General features: G+C 42.6%; 1 protein-coding gene across 1 annotated transcript in view; it reads left to right on the top strand.

Moving 5' to 3' along the window:
• Positions 1-689: 689 nt before the first annotated feature.
• The window catches only part of CHSY1 (chondroitin sulfate synthase 1), a 74868-nt gene continuing 57259 nt past the window's right edge, over positions 690-18298 (top strand). Inside the window, exons 1-2 of the mRNA XM_060005517.1 lie at positions 690-1013; positions 14759-15254. Coding sequence (XP_059861500.1) covers positions 691-1013; positions 14759-15254 — 819 coding nt within the window. The 5' untranslated portion in view covers position 690. The remainder of the gene's footprint in view (positions 1014-14758; positions 15255-18298) is intronic.

Genomic DNA, 18298 nt, shown 5'->3' with positions numbered 1-18298 from the left:
GGCGCGGCCGGGCGGGGCGGGGCGGGGCGGGCTCCGCGCCCGCCCGAAGGGCTGATTTTTTTTTTTTGGTCAAACTTTGGCCACGTGAACCGCCCCCCATTCACTTTTGCGCCAATCGGGCGACGCGGACGGATCCCGAGAGGGGCCAGGCTCCGCCGCCGCCGGGGCCGCTTCATAACGCGCCGTGCGTGACGTGAGGCACTCCTGTTGCAATGGCGAGCTAAGCCGGAGGATGTGCTGCGGAGGCGCCGGCCACGAAGAGGACCGGGGCGGGCGCAGCGCCAGCGGAGCCGAGCCAGCTGGGGGACGCGGGCTGGGCGGGACGGGGGCCCGGACTCGGCTGCCACTGCCGTCGCCGTCGCGCTGGCCACTTGCCCCCGAGCGCGAGCGGGAGGAGCCGCCGCCGCCTTGCGCCCGAGCCGCCGCCGGCGCGCGCCGGGCATGGTCCCTTCTTAAAGGCACAGGCCGCGGCTGTGGGGGTGGGCGTGCGGAACAAAGCGCCGGCGCGGGGCCTGCGGGCGGCTCGAGGGCTGCGATGGGCACGGCGGGCCCGCGGCGGCCTCGGCGCTGCCCGGGCCGGGCCTCGAGGCGCTAGGGCGGGCTGGCCTCCGCGGGCGGGGGCGGCGGGCTGAGGGCGCGCGGAGCCTGCGGCGGCGGCGGCGGCGGCCCGGCGGGCGGAGCGGCGCTGGCATGGCAGTGCGCGGCCGGCGCGCATGGCTCAGCGTGCTGCTCGGGCTCGTGCTGGGTTTCGTGCTGGCCTCGCGGCTCGTCCTGCCCCGCGCCTCCGAGTTGAAGCGAGCGGGCCCACGGCTCCGCGCCAGTCCCGAGGGCTGCCGGCCTGGGCAGGCGGCCGCGGCTTCCCATGCCGGAGGGGCGCGCGGGGATGCGCGCGGGGAGCAGCTCTGGCCGCACGGCAGGGCCCAGGATGGCGGCCCGCACGACAGCAACTTTCTCTTCGTGGGAGTCATGACCGCCCAGAAATACCTGCAGACCCGCGCGGTGGCTGCCTACAGGTGAGACCCTGGTCTCCGGGCACCGCCTCCTGCATCCAGCATCCAAGCGGACTGCCCAGCGGGTCTACCCGTGGCCCGTGGGATCGGGATGCCCCGCGGGCGATGTCGGACATTGGCAGCAGAGGTCAGAGGCGGGATGGTGAGCGCAACGTTCAGAAGGAAGGACTTTGGGGTCAGATGGACCAGGGTGGCCCCTCTGGGTGTGGTCCTCACCCTGACGTAAGGGACTTCATCTTTTCTCGTCCGAGTCCTCGCCTTTGTTAAATGAGCCCTAATGAACATTTCCCTCGTAAGGTTGTTGGGAAAACTTAGAACAGTACTTGTGATAGTGATGGCAGTGGGGATTACTATTTGAGTCTCTGAAATCTTCACCTTTACCTTTGTAGAACTAGAGCCCATGTAAGTTAATCTAGAGTCCTTACACTTGTAGGTTTCACTGTTGGAATCATTTCGGTAAATGGAAGCGGGTACCCACTGCATACTCAGCCCCGCCAGTCTGTTGAATAATTGGAAAGAGAACCTTTGGGAAAAGCAGTTCCTGGCCCATGGTAGATTTGGTGTTAACTAACCCAATTGAGTGATGTGTGTGTTATTCGGTGTCTGGGCCCTGGTTGGCCATATGAGTTAGAAAAGTGGCTGGAATCATGTTCAGGATTAACAAAGGGATTAGCCAAAGTAATCTTTAGAAGCGAGAAAGAGAGATGATTTTGGAATGGCAGATTTGTATTGGAATGAATTTGAGGTAGAAGAGGGATGTAGATTCAATAAAGGGATATAATGGAAACCTTATATGTGTGAAGTACAGAAATGCTTACTCTACAGATAAGATTTGGGATTCATCCAGCCACAGAGCAAACCAATGCGCGAGAGGTCATCTGGGAATGGACTCTTAGAGCAGTCATTGCTGAGCAAGACCAAGCTGGTTGCTGTTGGTTCTTAATTTATAACCAGTATCTTTATAACTTCAGCTTTTAACTCTAGTTCTGGTCTGAATTTTCAGGCATTAAATGTTGTGAGGGGAAGAACATATATGGATCTCCCTTCCTTTATGGGGGGAAGTAAAGGACTGAAAAGGAAGATGAAAGAGCAGTAGAGAATGTCTGCCCTTTCAGTGCATTGATTCCTCATTCCTGTGTGTTTCCATTGGGATCTTGTTTAAGTCCAGAGCCCAGGTTCTGCCAGCAAGGGTCCTGAGTGCCTGAAAAGGTTAGAAAAGGTAGCATAAATTTGACCAAGATCGTGATTTGGGAACCCGCAGATCAAGGTTTTCTCCCAGATCTATCATGAATTATCTGGAATTTTATACGAATTGTGCTTTTTGTTGTTTTTTTTTTGCATTGAATTATAGTTGTTTTACAGTGTTTCAGGTGTACATGTGCTTTTTGAAAAAAGAAATGTCTGCATCAGAAAATGAGGATGAGCTGTTTACAGCATGATTTTGAAAGTAAATCTACATGACTCCAGTTTGGTGACAAGTCCTTTGAAATCACAACTTTGGGACAGTTACCAAAGTAGTTTGTTCAAATAGTAAACAGTGTGATTCCCTGCCCCCCAAACAAGTACATTTTCATAGATACCAAATCAATATATACAGACTAGTAGGGGTCCTGGTACACCAGCAATACTCAGAAAATGTATGGCAAACTGGACCTACTATTTAACACTTGGAGATGATCTTTTCCCAAAGCCCATGCTTGAGGCTCTACTCTTGGCTTCCTTTCCAAATCTCCTACCTCATCTTTTGTGGATGTAGGATTTTATCTCATTGTTTATTTTCTTTAAGGCAGTTAGGGAAAAGTAGAAACACAATTTGCCCTCTGACCCTTCTTTGTGGCAACTCTGCCTTTTTGATAAAACCCTTACCAGGAAATGGTGTATACTATTTAGTAATTCTGTCAGCTTTCCTGCATACCTTTTCTTGTATCTCTCTGATCTTAAGGAGTCATATTAGTTGGAGCCTGGGGGTGGACCTGCTTTGCTGGTTAAGGTCCTCTGCTTCTCAGCCTGTCAACTCTGTGTTTAGACTGGCTGCAGGAGATGGCACAAGACGATTTTAGACTTAAGGAACTTTGGGGGAAGGCCAGAATTGGGATGGAGGTTATAGGATGTAACTTATGCTTATGGCTTTGCTGTGCTTTGCAGCCTGGGCCAAAAAGTCCACATTCAGCTCTTAAATTGGAAATTTCATGCAGTATACAAGTTGGATTAAATCTTCTAGCACAAGGTAGAACTCTAGTTTGGCACTGAGTTTTACATCTCCCTTGAAAGGCAGATTCACTCTTTAGCTTAGGAAAAAACCTCAGTGTTTTTTGTTTTTGTTTAGTAAAATAAAATTATTGTTTGGCTTGTGGGTTGAAGGGGATGGCAGTGTTTTTAGTAAGATGGTACTATAATGTACTTTTATGCTAGGATATTGAAAATGTCAGAATTCAGATCTAGGGACTAGAAACTGTCTGAGACCCAGAAAGGAGCTAAAGCCTTCGAAAAATGCAAGGAGATACACTTGTTTGCACTAAAGTTGGTGCACTTTAATGATGGAAGAGCCCATCATTACTGACTTTTACTTTTCAGACCTGCCATATGCTTACAGTGGGGGAGAGGGATCACCAAGAGATGTTAGCAGTGCAGTGACAGCTGAAAGCAGGCAAGAAACAGATTTTAACAAGCAGGCAAAACAAAACTCAAAGTGTAGCCCATCAGAGACAGGGCAAGGGTAATTCCCTCATAGGCACTGAGCAGATACCATAGCTGTTAAGTTGACAGGAGTGATCCTGGTTCATCAGAATGTTCCCATACACTTAGGGTTTGTCCCTTTGTTCAGCAAATACATGCATAGTCCCTTGGGTCTGGATTCTGAGTGTTGGGGAACACAAGAGTGAAGATGCTTGTTCTCATGGAGCTTCTGTTCTAGTGGGAGGGGCTGACACCAAAAAGAGGGTTTCAGCTAGTGATGGGTGCTGTGAAGAAAGTAGAGCAGGGTAGGGACAGGGTGGGGTGGTGTCTCTCTCTGTTAGGTTGTTGGGGAAGGCCTCCGAGAGTGTGGTGTTTGGGCCAAGATCTGATAATGAGGAGCCTTTGTGGGAATGTCATTGATGAGCGTGCTAGGCAGAGGGAAGAGTTGGTAAATTACAAGGCAGGAACCAGTTTGCAAAGGAACTTGAAGAAGGTCAATAAAAGAAAGAGGATGAGGCTGATAGTGTCTGGTCTTATAGAATTTTACTCTAAGTGAATTAGAAACGCTTTGGAGGGTTTAGATGGGAAAGGGAGGGCTTGCGTTATATTCTGAAAAGTTAATTCTTGCTGTTGTGTGGAGAATAGATTGTAGGGGAGTAAGGAGATGTTAGAGGAGATGGTCCAGGTGGAGATGAGCATGGTTGGTACTGGAGTGATATTAATGGGGATGGAGAGAAGAGGATGGTTCCAGGATATATGCTGGAGCCAGAGTTGACAGAATGCTTGTGAGGAGTGAGGCAGAGAGGAATCAAGGATGACTTCTAGGATTTTGCCTTGAAAGAAAGGGTGGGTGGTGGTGTCATTTATTGAGGTGGGAAAAACTAGAGGAGGAATAGATTTAGGGGGAAGGAGGTAAGTCAGCAGAGATCTGGTTTTGCACAGGAACAGGTGGATGTATCCTTAGCTTTATAAATGTAATGAATTTTAAAAAGAATTGAGAAAAGATTTATATCTGAAGTGATTGCAGTGTGGGAGCTCTGAGATTGTCTTAAACTAAAATTCCCTTAGGGTTCTGGGTAGGGTGGTGTTCTACAAATCAACATATAAGATTTTTTTAATTTTTTAACTCATCCACAAAGTATTTGTGTTCTAGGTAATTTCACTTTAAAATGGTACAGTGGTTCCTCCAAAGTTATTATGCTGGTTAATGACAGTTCATCAGAATCCCTGGCTGGGTTCCTTTGTTATTAGCTGCAATTTGTATTTTTTCCATATTTTTTCTTTTTTCTTAGTTACATCATTTGATATACAGAAGTTAGATGTCCATGTAGTCCAGTCTTTTCCTTTCTGGTTTTAGGGTTGTTCTCCCCATAAGCTGAGGAAGTTTATTGCCCTGGAGAGGTTTTTTTTTTTTAAAGTAACATGTTTCTGATTCTAGAAGGGGTACAAATCACCTCAACCTCATTTTTACCCCAAATGATACATTGTCTCAGCACCATGTGTTGAATAAGCTCCCATTTCCCTACCAATTTGAAATGCCATCTTCATCATACTCAAAATTCCTGGGTATGTTTTTGGACCTGCTCTTTTGTTTCATTGATCTTTCTGTCTTTTCTTGTGCCAGTACTACCTGTTGAAGTTATTGGAGGTTGAATAATATTTTAATATCCAGTACACAAGTTCTACTTTGTTACTTTTCTGTTTCAAACATTTCTTGGCTATACTTACCTGTTCTTGCTGGGAGAGTTTTGGTGCTAGATTTTTTTTTTTTAATTAATGGTTTGATAAAAAAGAGAAAGCATTCATATTTAGCTCTTTAGTCCATTTTTGTGCCCAGAACACTAAGCTAATTCAACACCTTTTATTTATCTTGATTCTTGCTTCCCTTGCGCTGAAGGCGGGGAACTGTTTTGTTCTTTCTCAGAAGAAAGAGGTGGTGGTTCCCCTTCTTTGCCCCAGGAGTGATAAAGGGCACTATTAAAGATTAGCATCAGTCTATAGGGAATTGTGGTAAGAAAGTTTGAGAAACACTAGCTTTAGATATAGGAATCTTATTGCAAAATGTTGTTTTATCAGTTAATGGCCTCTTCCTAATGCTTTAAATGAAGGCAGACTGTTCCTTTTACCAACCTTAATGAGCAGATCTCAGAGTTCCTTCTTTCTTGAACTCAGTAAACCATGTTTATCTTGAAACAGTTTAGAGCAAGGCTTGCTTTCTCAGGTAGAATTCAGTTTGGCAAAAAAATTACTGAAAGGCTTTTATAATCCAAATAATCAACCTGTAAGTGAACTTTTGGGGCACAACCCATTTCACGTTATAAATTACCTGTATAAGAAAACTGGTGAAGATTGTGGTCCTGAAAATGACTTTAGTATTGTGTCATGGTTCCAGATCTTGATGCTCTCAAACAGAATATTCCAAGGATAGTTGTAGTTGTCAGTAGAAGAGTATACATGATTGTGTTTTTATTGCATTGGCAATTTCACTTTTCCCCATCCATTAATTAAGCTGCAGTTTTTGAAAATGGATTAATAATTCCATTCCTGCAGAGTTCATCATCTAGGGAAGGAAACAAGCAATACTATTGAGTGATAGGGCTCACAGGGTGCCTGGACTAATTACTGTGTGGGTACAGAAGAAAGAGGCCTGCATTGACTTGAGAAGGGGATCGAGGTGAGTCTCACTCACATTCTTACCCCTCTTCCCTTGCATAGTCTTGAAAGATGAGCAGGAGTTTTTGAGGCAGAGATGACAACAGGTTCCTGGAAATGTGGAATAGCAGGAAGTAGTGAAGGGATGATGAGAAAGGGCTGGGATCTGAGAGCTAGTAATTCCATTAGAAATTTTTCCAAAGGAATTTAAAGATGTATGTTATGAAGTGGAAATTGCAAGTATCTTTGGTGTCCTGTATTAGGAGCTATGGATCATAATTGATTTCACTAATTTGTCCATGCTGTGATCTACTTCTCTAACCTTAAAAAATGATGTGACCACAACACTGTAAAGCAGCTATACTCCAATATAAAAAAAAAAGAGAGAAAAAAAAAAAGATGTGGCTGAAATGTGTTTATTGGAATGAGGAGAGGTTCATAATATATCTTAGTGAGAGTAGGTTTTAAAATTGTATGCCCATATGAGACCATTTTAAAAATCTAACTAAATAAATGTTTGTGTTTATGTGACATAGAAAAGAAAATGTAAAAGAATATACATACCACGATGCTGAATGATTTTTCATGTTGGCACGTTCTTGTATTTTTGAGTTTTTCTACAGTGAACACTTTGTAATAAAGCTACATAACTACAGTTAAAAAAGAAAAAGGAGGTGACAGCTCTTGGGAGGAAATGTGAGTGAAGTTTTGAGTGTGTTAAATTGTAAGTACCTGCAAGACTGCTGAGCACAGATGGCATGTTGGCCCTGGGTTCCCTAGGATTTCAAGTCAGGGTCATTCTTGTTTCAGTAAATGACAGTTAATCCTGCCCCAAAATGTAGGGTTAACACATGTATTTGGGTATTGTAACTGTATTTCCTCAGTTACTGTAACTTCACCCTTCCAGGCGATACTTGGGAGAATCAGGTGACAGCGTTTTTAATGTGAGGATTTTTGTATATTCATATAAGTATTCAGTGCCTTCATCTTTTTTTTTTTTTTTTTTTTTTGCGGTACGCGGGCCTCTCACTGTTGTGGCCTCTCCCGTTGCGGCGCACAGGCTCCAGACGCACAGGCTCAGCGGCCATGGCTCACGGGCCCAGCCGCTGCGCGGCATGTGGGATCTTCTCAGACTGGGGCAGGAAGCCATGTTCCCTGCATCGGCAGGCGGACTCTCAACCACTGCGCCACCAGGGAAGCCCCAGTGCCTTCGTCTTTTATTGTCAGTGTCTTTTTGGCTTCTGGTTCTGGATAGAATTGGAGGAAGGTGTTACTGAAACTAAGTTACAGTGTAAAAGTAGTGAAACTGTTCGTCTCACCTTAATTCAGTGTCATTTCCTGAAGCGTTCAGGGCTGCTATATTTTTTCTGTACTTGAGTACATTTTAATGTGGATGATTAAAAATAAGGTGTAGACTGCTCTGATTTGATGTGAACTCTGGGCGTGCAAAACCTGAGAATTATTGAAAATGTAGATACTAATGCCATTAAAATGATTGTCTTGTAAATTGAACCTAGGTGCTGATTTTCTGTTAAACTTTGTTCTGTGTGTTTCCAACCTAATACCAGAAAATAATTGGGCAGGATTTAGAGTGGCAGAGGGACCCAAACATGGAATGAGGGTTTCAGAAAGTAACGTTTGAATGAAGTCTTCTGGCCTTCGAAACCAGACCAAACTCTAAAGGTGTCCTTGACAGGCAGGTCTCAGCCAGGCAGACAGTGGGAGGAGGTGGCTGAAGTGGGTGTAAGCCTTCTCTCATTATCTCTGATGACTGTTCTCTCAGCCTTAGCAGTAGAGGTGGGACTGCAGGACAAATGTGGGCAGACAGGTGTGGGGATGAACAAGGCAGTAGGCTGGCCAGTGGAGGTGTTGGAATCAGACCCCACTTGTGTCATGGTTTCCACATCTTTTAGCTTTGTGATCTCGGGCAAATTACTTACCTGGCTCTGAGCCTCAGTCTTTTCATCTGTAAAACGTGGGTATTGGTGCCTCTCACACCTTGTGAAGTTGTCATAGGTTGAGAGTCTGATGCCCTCAACCCACTGCCCTGCACGCCGTGACTCCTTTTGGGTGTTGGTGATTGGGAAGCGGTCTTGATGCCAGGGAACACCTCAACAGAGGAAGAAGACTGGCTTGCACAGGAGTTGGCTGTGGTTCAGGGTGGTTTTATTGTTTACATTAAACAACACTGATTTTTTTTTCTTAGAATTATATTTGAAAACATTTTGTTTATGCATGACTAAGAATTAGTTGTGTATTTACGCTTCTAAGTGTACAGCAGCAAAATATAAACTGTCAATGTATGCAAAGTGGCTCTCTAAGACTTGAAGCTTTGGAAATGGACCACAAGATCAGAATTTGCCTTCTGCCATTAACACTCCAAATTTTAATTCTTGGGTTTCAAAGAGAGCGTATTTGTGGTCTGTTTGTTGATGAGTATTTCTATTGTTTGCTGTGAACCTAGGCTCAAAGGGCAGGTTGCACTGAGCTGTTAATACCTTGGAACTGCCTCCTGGGCTAGTGCCCAGGCCGTTGTTGAGGTGGGAAGCTGTAATCCACCCTCCAACATCTTTACTGGGGGAAGGGGCCAGGAAGGCTCTTTAATGCTTGCTTTTACCTTAAGTCTAGTTTTCAGGATTAATGGTAAGGAGTCTAATTTGATTTTTCCTTTAAAAATTTTCCCCAACATTTATGATCCCCGTTATATATTTCCCCACCTACTTCTAAAAAGAATTTGAGATTGCTCATATCATAAGGTCATATCCAGTGAGACAGTTAAAAATTTTAAAAGAGGAAGCCACATATCCGGAAACCACATACACGGAAGGGGGAACCTGCTGCTAAGTGCAGTGCTCCTGGGCTGAATAAGGCTTGTATATCCTGCCGGGGGCATTCCTTCAGATCCAGGAAAGGCCTTGAGTCCTCATTGGGTAGACTGTCTGGGAAGACCTCAGTTCTCCCAGGCCCGTGGCGCTCTGACTGGCAGTATAGAACTGTCCTCCATGTACTTTTTTGGGAGGATGAGCTAAGATTGCTGCTCCATCACATGGTGCCTCCTGTAAGGGTACTCAGTACATTTGCTCCGTTTCTCTACCATAGATGCAGGGGAGAAACTTCCCTGAGGTCTTAGTATCTGGAATCATTATGTCACTTAACCCTGAACAGTGAGACACAGTCTTGTGACTTCTCTTGGTTGTCTGCCGGAAGGCTTACTACCCTGATTTTGCCCTCCCTGCTACAGGCACCACCTTCATGCCTTGCTCCAACTTTCCTACTTTTGTTTTTCTTTCTTAATTTTCTTGCTTATTCTTTTCATCCTGTGTGCATTTTGGTTAAGTTGTCTTAAATCCTTTCTGTAATAGGGAAGAATATAAATGTATACATTTAATTTCTGTTATCTATCAGTTCTGCAGGGGAAAACTATATTCTCCCTTCCTTCCTTGACTCCAAATTCTGAGGTGATTTGATCATATGAGTCTTTTCAAACTTACCACTGTAACTATCAGACCACATATGTAATAGTGATTTGGGGGGACTCACAGAAAATCTCCCGTTCTTATTTATAAAACTTACTGTAACTATTAAAGTTTAGAAAATGTGAAAGAAAGTACTCAATCTTACTCCAGTTTTCTTTTAGTTTTTCCATTGATTAGGGTAAAAAAATATTTTTATTACACAAGTAAAATTATCTGTTAAATATTTTTATTTCTTTGGATGCTTTTTAGTTTAAAGCTTTCTCCTGGATTAAAATTTTTTTTTTTCCCTAACTCTATTTGTTGTAGAAAACATGAAGAAAAGTAAATCCCTTCTGATCCTCTATCCAAAAATAACCATAGTAAACACTTTGGTGTAGAGTTGTACTTTATTTTGTTTTGTATGTGTACTTTTGTTCCCTTATTAATCCATATCACAAGTATTCTGTTGTCTGCTTTTAAAATTTACCTGTATATTATGAATGTGTACCCAGGACAACAGTCATGCTGTAGATGTGGTTTCGTACAGAAATGTATTTTATGTAGTTTTTCTTAAAATGACATGAATAGAAATGGAGACTGTTATTAAATCCTAACTCAGCAAAGGCATTCCTCAGCGAAGCTAATGTCCAGCTGCATGACTTAACTGTGATTTAACTTGATATAGGGTCAGTGTTTAGAAGCCTGGAGGAAAGGAAGGTTATTAGCTTGGGACTCTCAGATTTCAGTTGTTTTATCTGTGCTTTAGCAAGAGTTGGTTATCAGTCCATTGAAAAGTGAGCTTTCCGGCAGGGGCCCTTGCAAATGTTCTGTGGTTTCAATTAAGTGAGAGCTCTTTGCTCCTGGTTACAAACGTGTTGATGGCAAAGTTGACATTTGCTTATGAAAATTAAGGAAGCTGACCTGTTTCTGTCTCAGAAGGGGGGCCAGTTTGCTTCTTCAGTACCAGTTCCTTCATTTCTTTGAAATTATTGATGCCCTCCCCCTGCCTTCCCCAGGGTGGTGAATCATGATTTATGTTCCCGAACTCTTTATGGAGCTATTTAAGCTAAAGGGACCCTAAGTAAAAAGATCATAATTTGCCAAGATTGAAGGATTTACAAAAGCTCAATATTAAGAGATTTCCCTCAAATTACCAGTCATTTAAGAACAGAAAAGGGCAATGTGAGGTTTTTCCTTGGGTTACCTGAAAAGGAAAAGATAATAATCAGTGGAGTTACCTTAAAACTGCAGAGAGGCTTTTAAAGATGGTTTGAGGTTAGATTGTCTGTTTTTAAAATTAACTGGTTGCTCTTCCTGGACAAATTACACCATTTCAGGTTATAGTTCAAGTATTAATCACATCACTGATGGTTGTACTGCTAGTGCTTCCATCGCTATATTCTATCTGGGGTGGCACATAGGAAGCAGAGCCAGACAAAATGAATTTTGATCCTCAGTCTGATAATGAAAGATTCTGGTGTTTTAAGTGAGAACACTTTTAAAGTTTAAAGTCTTTTTAGACTTCTACCCTGACATTGTCTTGAGATTGATAGTATGATAGAACTCTTATATAGCTTGAGTGTCAGGTTTTTAGCCAGAAATAAGAGAAGCAGCATTTTTCACAATGCCTTCACTCTGGTGTGTAATCTTGAGACTGACTATTCCAAGTTCAGCCCACACTTTCCTGTCTCCCGCATTTTTCTTTCAGTACCTTATTTTATTTGCAAACTCTTGTATTCCCTAATAAGTCACACTTAGTAATGCTTACCTCATGCCAGGCTGCCTTCTAAGCTCTTTTAGATGTAATAATCCATTTAACCCTCACCACAACCCTATAAGGCAGGTACTATTATTATCCCCAGTTTACAGATAAGGAAAGTGAGTCACAGAGTAACTTGCCCAAAGTGAAGCCAGGATTTTCACCCCAATAGCCTGATTCCAGAGTCCATGCTCTTAACCATCACACACTGTATTATGTCTCAAGAGCAGGTTTTTCCTCTGAATGTAAGCGCTGTCTTACCGACCCTGTATTCCAAATAACCCCATGATGCTTTAGGATTTTAATGGCTTCTGGAGTTGACTTACTTTAGTACTACTTTGAATGTGGTCTGTATTATTTATTTATTTATTTTTTTACAGTGTGCGGGCCTCTCACTGCTGTGGCCTCTCCCGTTGCGGAGCACAGGCTCCGGACGCCCAGGCTCAGCGGCCATGGTGCACGGGCCAAGCCGCTCCGTGGCACGTGGGATCCTCCCGGACCGGGGCCCGAACCCTTGTCCCCTGCATCGGCAGGCGGACTCCCAACCACTGCGCCACCAGGGAAGCCCGTGGTCTGTATTATTAATCACAGAACCAGTTGGGTAGAAGCTAAAGCTAAGTTGATTTTATTCACTACCCTTTTAAAATCAGTTGTGAGATACTACAGACTATTTTGTTTAAAATTATTTCAGAAGTACCATGAACTGTAGTATATTTCAACTCCAGCATGTCTGTGGATTTTACCTCTTAATAATTATATTCTGGTTGTATTTTGATTAAGTTGCTTTTTTTCTGCATGTAGGAATGTTAGTGTGCCTCACCTGGAAATTTCTCAAAGATAAGAGCCAGCTCGTTTCTTGCCCTTTTGCGTGCGCACGCTCATACATATGCACGGCATATTTAAGTCCCTTATTTCACACGAGTGAGCAGTATTTATTGAACTCTATTACTTGCCAAGGACTGAAATTATTTATGTTTTTGAAGAATTGTTCTGCCAAACAAAAATCATTTCTACATGAATGGAGAAATAAGGGGCTTCTTGACTTGGATGGGGGATCTTCTTGGTATAACTTCGTTATCACTGACTTGCCCAGACTGGGAAATTGTCTCCCTCCTGATGATGGTGCTATGTCAGAAGAGTGCATTTAAGTTATATTTTATGTAGGTTGGTGTTCATTCCCATTTTAAAATGGACTTTTCTCTTTGCAGGAGGGGTTGATTTCTCTTTAAATTAATTGCCTCGTTCCTACTATGTTTACATGCTTTTTTTCAGGAGCAAATCCTTTGTGAAAATGAAGTACAGTACCTAATATAGCATCTGTAGTCCCATCAGGTTTCATTTATGCCGAATTCTTAGTTAAGGGTTCTGTAAATGGTATAAGACCTGTAGGTCCATTTTAAATCCATAGGCATTAAGGGAAAAACATTACAACTACTATATTACATCCATTCTAAGATGCACTTTTTTTTTTCACATTTTAACATCTCTGAAGTGAGGATGCGTTTTACAGTTGCTCTCATCATGTGATTATGATTGGCTATACAGGCATACCTCGGAGATAACTGGAAGTTCCAGACTGCTGCAATAAAGCAAATATCCCAATAAAGCGAGTCATAATTTTTTTTTGGCTTCCCAGTGTATATTAAAATTATGTTTATGCTTAATCAGACTGGTCTGTTAAGGTGCAGTAGCATTATGTTTAAAAAGCAATGTACATATGGTAATTTTAAAATACTTTATTTCTAGGCCTTTCTCACTTTCTGAGATGGCCCACACTCTGTGGAGTGTGTTTTCTCTAAATAAATCCACTTCTTACCTATCACTTTGTCTCTCACTGAATTCTTTCTGCGATGAGATGTCAAGAACCTGAGCTTCTTTAAGTCCTGAAACCAAGAAAAAGCTGAGAAGCAGCCCTGGGACCTGGGATTGCTCAGACCACCTTAAATCAGCCTCACCGCCCCAGCTATTCTGGAAATTCCTTTCTCCGTGGTAGTTGGCTGGGTGCAGCAGCCAATCTGGCTGTGACGCTCCCACATGGGTCCGTGAGGTCACAATGAGCACTGGCCAATGGGGATCAAGGAACCAGCAACCAATGGCAGAAGGCACTAGTATCGGCTGGGCCAATGGGAAGGCAGCGAGGCACTCCCAGCTGGGTATGGAGAACGTGGCTCCCCCTCCCGAAGAGAAGCTGGGACCCTCGTGGTCGCCTGATCCTGGCGGGTTGTGGGGTTGGGGGGACTCCGGCTCGGTTAGTATCCAGAGAACAGGGAGAAGCGAGCCACCAAAAAAAAAAACAAAAAAACCCTTTATTTCTAAAAATGCTAACCATTATCTGAGCCTACAGAGCCAACCATCAGCCTCTTTTTGCAGTAGTACCATCAAGGATCGCCATAACATAGTAGTAATGAAAAGTTTGAAATATTGTGACAGTTAAAATTGCGACAGAGACATGAAGTGAGCAAATGCTGTTGGAAAAATGGTGCCGATAGACTTGCTCCTGCAGTGGCTTCCTGCTGCTTTAAAGCATAAAGGCCCCCATCTCTGGAGGGCTGCTAGGCCTTGCAGTTTTCCCCCATCAAGACAGCCCCCCCCCCCCCCCCACACACACACTCTGGGTCTGCTTCTTATCCTTGATGTTCACCCGCCTCAGGGAAGCATTCCCCGCTCCCTGTCTGGTTGGTGTCCTTTGTTTGCTCACCTTTCTTGGATAAGTGTATGACTGGCCTCGTGTCGACTCCACATCAGCTGCAGGGTCTGTGTTTTGCTCACCGCTGCATCCCCGTGGCCTAATGCATACTTGGCACTTGATGAGCATTCCAAGAAAATGTATTGAATGAACAATTTTTTAAAAAAAATTTTTTTGTTTTAGAGAGCGGAGGAGTTTGTAGGTAGGGAGTTGGTAGTATCAGAGAATTAACCTGAATATCTAGACTTGGTGCCTTGGCAATTTGGTTTTCAGCCATAGCTAAAACATAGTTATCTGGGAAATATTTTAATACTTCATCATTCTTTTTCATTGGGATTCTTTTGAAAATGAGTTAGGACTTTGCAATACCGGTAGTGTGGGCTTCCGTTAAGGGGAAGCTTTTTATCATCCTTTTGAATGTACATTCAAAGTGATTCAACATGAATCAAGATATGGGAATTTATGGAAATGGGAAGCCTGGAATAAACTGTTCCCTCACTGATGTTTATTTTAATTCCAGAACATGGTCCAAGACAATTCCTGGGAAAGTCGAATTCTTCTCTAGTGAGGGTTCAGACACATCGATCCCAATTCCAATAGTGCCACTACGGGGAGTGGACGACTCCTACCCACCCCAGAAGAAGTCTTTTATGATGCTCAAGTACATGCATGACCACTACTTGGACAAGTATGAATGGTTTATGAGAGCAGACGATGATGTTTACATCAAAGGAGACCGTCTGGAGAATTTTCTGAGGAGTTTGAATAGTAGTGAACCCCTCTTTCTTGGGCAGACAGGACTGGGCACCACGGAAGAAATGGGGAAACTTGCTCTGGAACCTGGTGAGAACTTCTGCATGGGGGGCCCTGGTGTGATCATGAGCCGGGAAGTTCTCCGGAGAATGGTACCACACATCGGCAAGTGCCTCCGGGAAATGTACACAACCCACGAGGATGTTGAGGTGGGAAGGTGTGTCCGGAGGTTTGCAGGGGTGCAGTGCGTCTGGTCTTATGAGGTAAGAACAGAAGAAAATCTGTTGATTTTGTTACTAGGTCTGGACCAGTCATAGGAAACTATTAGTGATAATGTCCTCTTTAAGGCTTAAAAATTCATATTAAGTTATACATTTTTACCTTGGTTCTTTTAATTTGAATTCTCTCATTACTTTTTCTCTTGGTTTTTAGAACATACCTTATGTACTTTTGTCCTAAAATCTTAGTTAATAATGGCATTTGGGACCCAAAGAAAAGGATTAATACAGGTCACAGTGATACTTTCATGATTTTCCAGAAGATTTATCTAATCTGACTTCTTATTTTGCAGATGTGATTATAAGAGTGTCCCTTTTCTCCCAAAGGTCTGACTTCTCTCATCTGGTCACGTTGACCGACACAGTTTAGAAACTTAAATGTTTGAATTCATAAAATGAGTAATGATGTAAAACAGCCAATAGTATTTGGCTTTGCATATATATTAAACCTTGATTTTTTAACAGTTGTTATGATCTGTAAGTTTGCAATATAGTTGTTCCTTTCAGAATAGGCAGTTTCCAACATATTGATACATCGGTGCAATTTTTTGAAGGAAACCTACTTGGGGATGTTTTCTCTAATAGTTGTGGAGAATATGAGTTAGCTTTTGATTTCTCTTTGTTTTTATTGGCAGATGTGCACCTCTTGCCTACAGTTGCAGGATGTGATATTAGTCAGTTGCAGGATGTGATATTAGTCAGAATGGAAAAAATGATTTAGGTTGTGTTGTTTAGATTGATACACTACTGATAGTTGTGAGGAGCAAAGGGAATTGCTAGACCTTTGCCCAAGAAAAAGAAATGCATTTTCAGATGTAAAGTGTTAGCTTGTCTTCTGAGTTAATTTTCTAAAGTGCTTGTGTGAAGAAATGGTATTCTGGCCTGTACTTGCCTTTCTCCTAGACTTCTTTTTAAATGTCTCCTAATCACACTATTTCTTTAGTTTGAACTTTTAGGGAAGTGGACATTTTCGAGTATACAGGAAGTAGTCTTTGTATAGTTTCCAGTTATAAAAGAAACATTGTAAATCCCAAATGTGATCTGACTGAACACTCTAATCTCTTTGTGTACTTCCCCCGCCTCCCCATGCATGGGCCATTGCTCACTGGATCTAGGGGGGATTCTGTTTTCATGGATTTTTGCTGCTAGGAAAGCCGTTTGGAGATTTCGTGCAGTTTTAAGCACGATACAGCTGGCAGTATTCCTGCATTTTCCCCATCCTTAATTAAGTAGTTATAACCTTAACAAGTTTCATTATTCTTAAAATGTGTAATGCCTTGTGTATTTTGGAGTGCTTTATGCTGCCCCTGATCTCTGAGAAGCTAGCCTTCCTGCTAGAACTGCAGAGGATAGATCTACCTTTGAGAGAGAATTTTAAAAAATCTCTTAGTGTTGTCATACTGTTAGATCTTACACGCTGATAGATAGACACCAACAGAGTCAGTACCTTGAGTTTATCAAGAGCTCTGACCTAACATTAGTGCCAAGATAGAGTGAGAAAGTATTGTCTTGGGGGTGTAGGGGTTGGGAGACAGTTTTGGGGCTATTTCCCTTTATTATGATGTAATCGCCAAAGTTTTCTAAGGCCTGAAGTGAGGGTGCTGGGAATCATCCTGTCTGTACACTTGGAACTGCCGGTTAGACTTGACGCATCTGGTAAATGACCTTATTAGCTAAAAGGATCTGGTGGGGGAGGAAGCTCCTTCCCTGGGTCACTCCCTGTCCTTGCCCAGGATCTCCTGAGTCAGCTTCAGATGCTGTCTACTGCTTTGCATTTCCCTAAATGCCTGATGACACATTTTTTTCTAGATACTGCTGGCTTGGTCTCCACAGGGCTTGTACCAGATGACTCTCCTTTTGTGGGAGAATATCTTCTCCCAGAGTGTGGCTTGCAAATGTGGTATTTTTATTATATGCAAATTGTGAGTTTAAGTGTAGTCTAGTTTATCATTCTTTTCCTGTGTGGTTTGTGTTTTTCATGTCTTAAGAAATTCTTCCCTTCCTTGGGTCACAGGAACTTTCTATACATTTTTCTATAAATATAGTTTTGCCTTTCACATGGAGTTCATCCATATCATTTTTAAGAATTCTGTTGGGACATTTACCATTTTATTAGACCTTTGATTTCTTTTCTGTTTCCTTTTTTATTCTAACAGAAAATGCTTAAGAGGTTCTAACCTAAGTCGTCATTAGGATTTATCATTGTGTTCACCACTCAGGCAAGATTAATACCCTCATGTGGATGAGGAACTTTTATTAAACTTTCTGTAAATCTAGTTTCTCCATTAAGGCTCACATTATGAGAAATTATTGAGGTGGAATCTTATGTTAAAGACAATTATGTTAAGCTTTGGGTCTTGGAAGGTACTTTTTTAGCTCTATTATAAACCTAGCCAGAAAGTGTAATTTTTTTTTTGCAAGTCCCAAATAATGTCTTGGGATTACACTTACATAATTAAAGTGGCTCCTCAGGAGTAACTGTCATAATCAAAATCCAGATTCATTTCTAAGCTTGTTTTGACTATTTACTTTTTTTTTTTTTGGCCGCACCACACATCATGTGGGATCCTAGTTCCTCGACCAAGGATTAAACCTATGCCCCCTGCATTTGAAGCACAGTCTTAACCACTGGACCACCAGGGAAGTCCCTGTTCTGACTATTATTGGTGGCTAATTATTAATACATGACTTTAAAAACTTTATTTGGAAATCATTTTAATTTCACAGGAACATTACAGAAAAAAAAAGTGCAAGGAACATCCATATACCTATACCCAGAGTAACCTGTTATCGTTTTACTCCATTTGTGCTATCATTTGCTTGACTGCCCCTCCACCCTCTTCCAGTACAGAGACATAGACTTACCCAACCACCATTTATGGGTAGCTTTCTTTGTGGCCCTTTACTTTAAATAATGTCAATGTATTTTGAGTACAAATAGAGAAATTCTCTTATACCACTACAGTACAGCTTAAGTAAATTTAACATAATGTTGTCTGTAGACTCAGTAAAGTCCTGGTAACAGCTCT

This window comes from Delphinus delphis, chromosome 2, assembly GCF_949987515.2.
Source record: "Delphinus delphis chromosome 2, mDelDel1.2, whole genome shotgun sequence".
NCBI lineage: Eukaryota > Metazoa > Chordata > Mammalia > Artiodactyla > Delphinidae > Delphinus > Delphinus delphis.
Note: the sequence above shows the minus strand (reverse complement) of the source record. Positions and strands in the feature narration are given on the sequence as shown.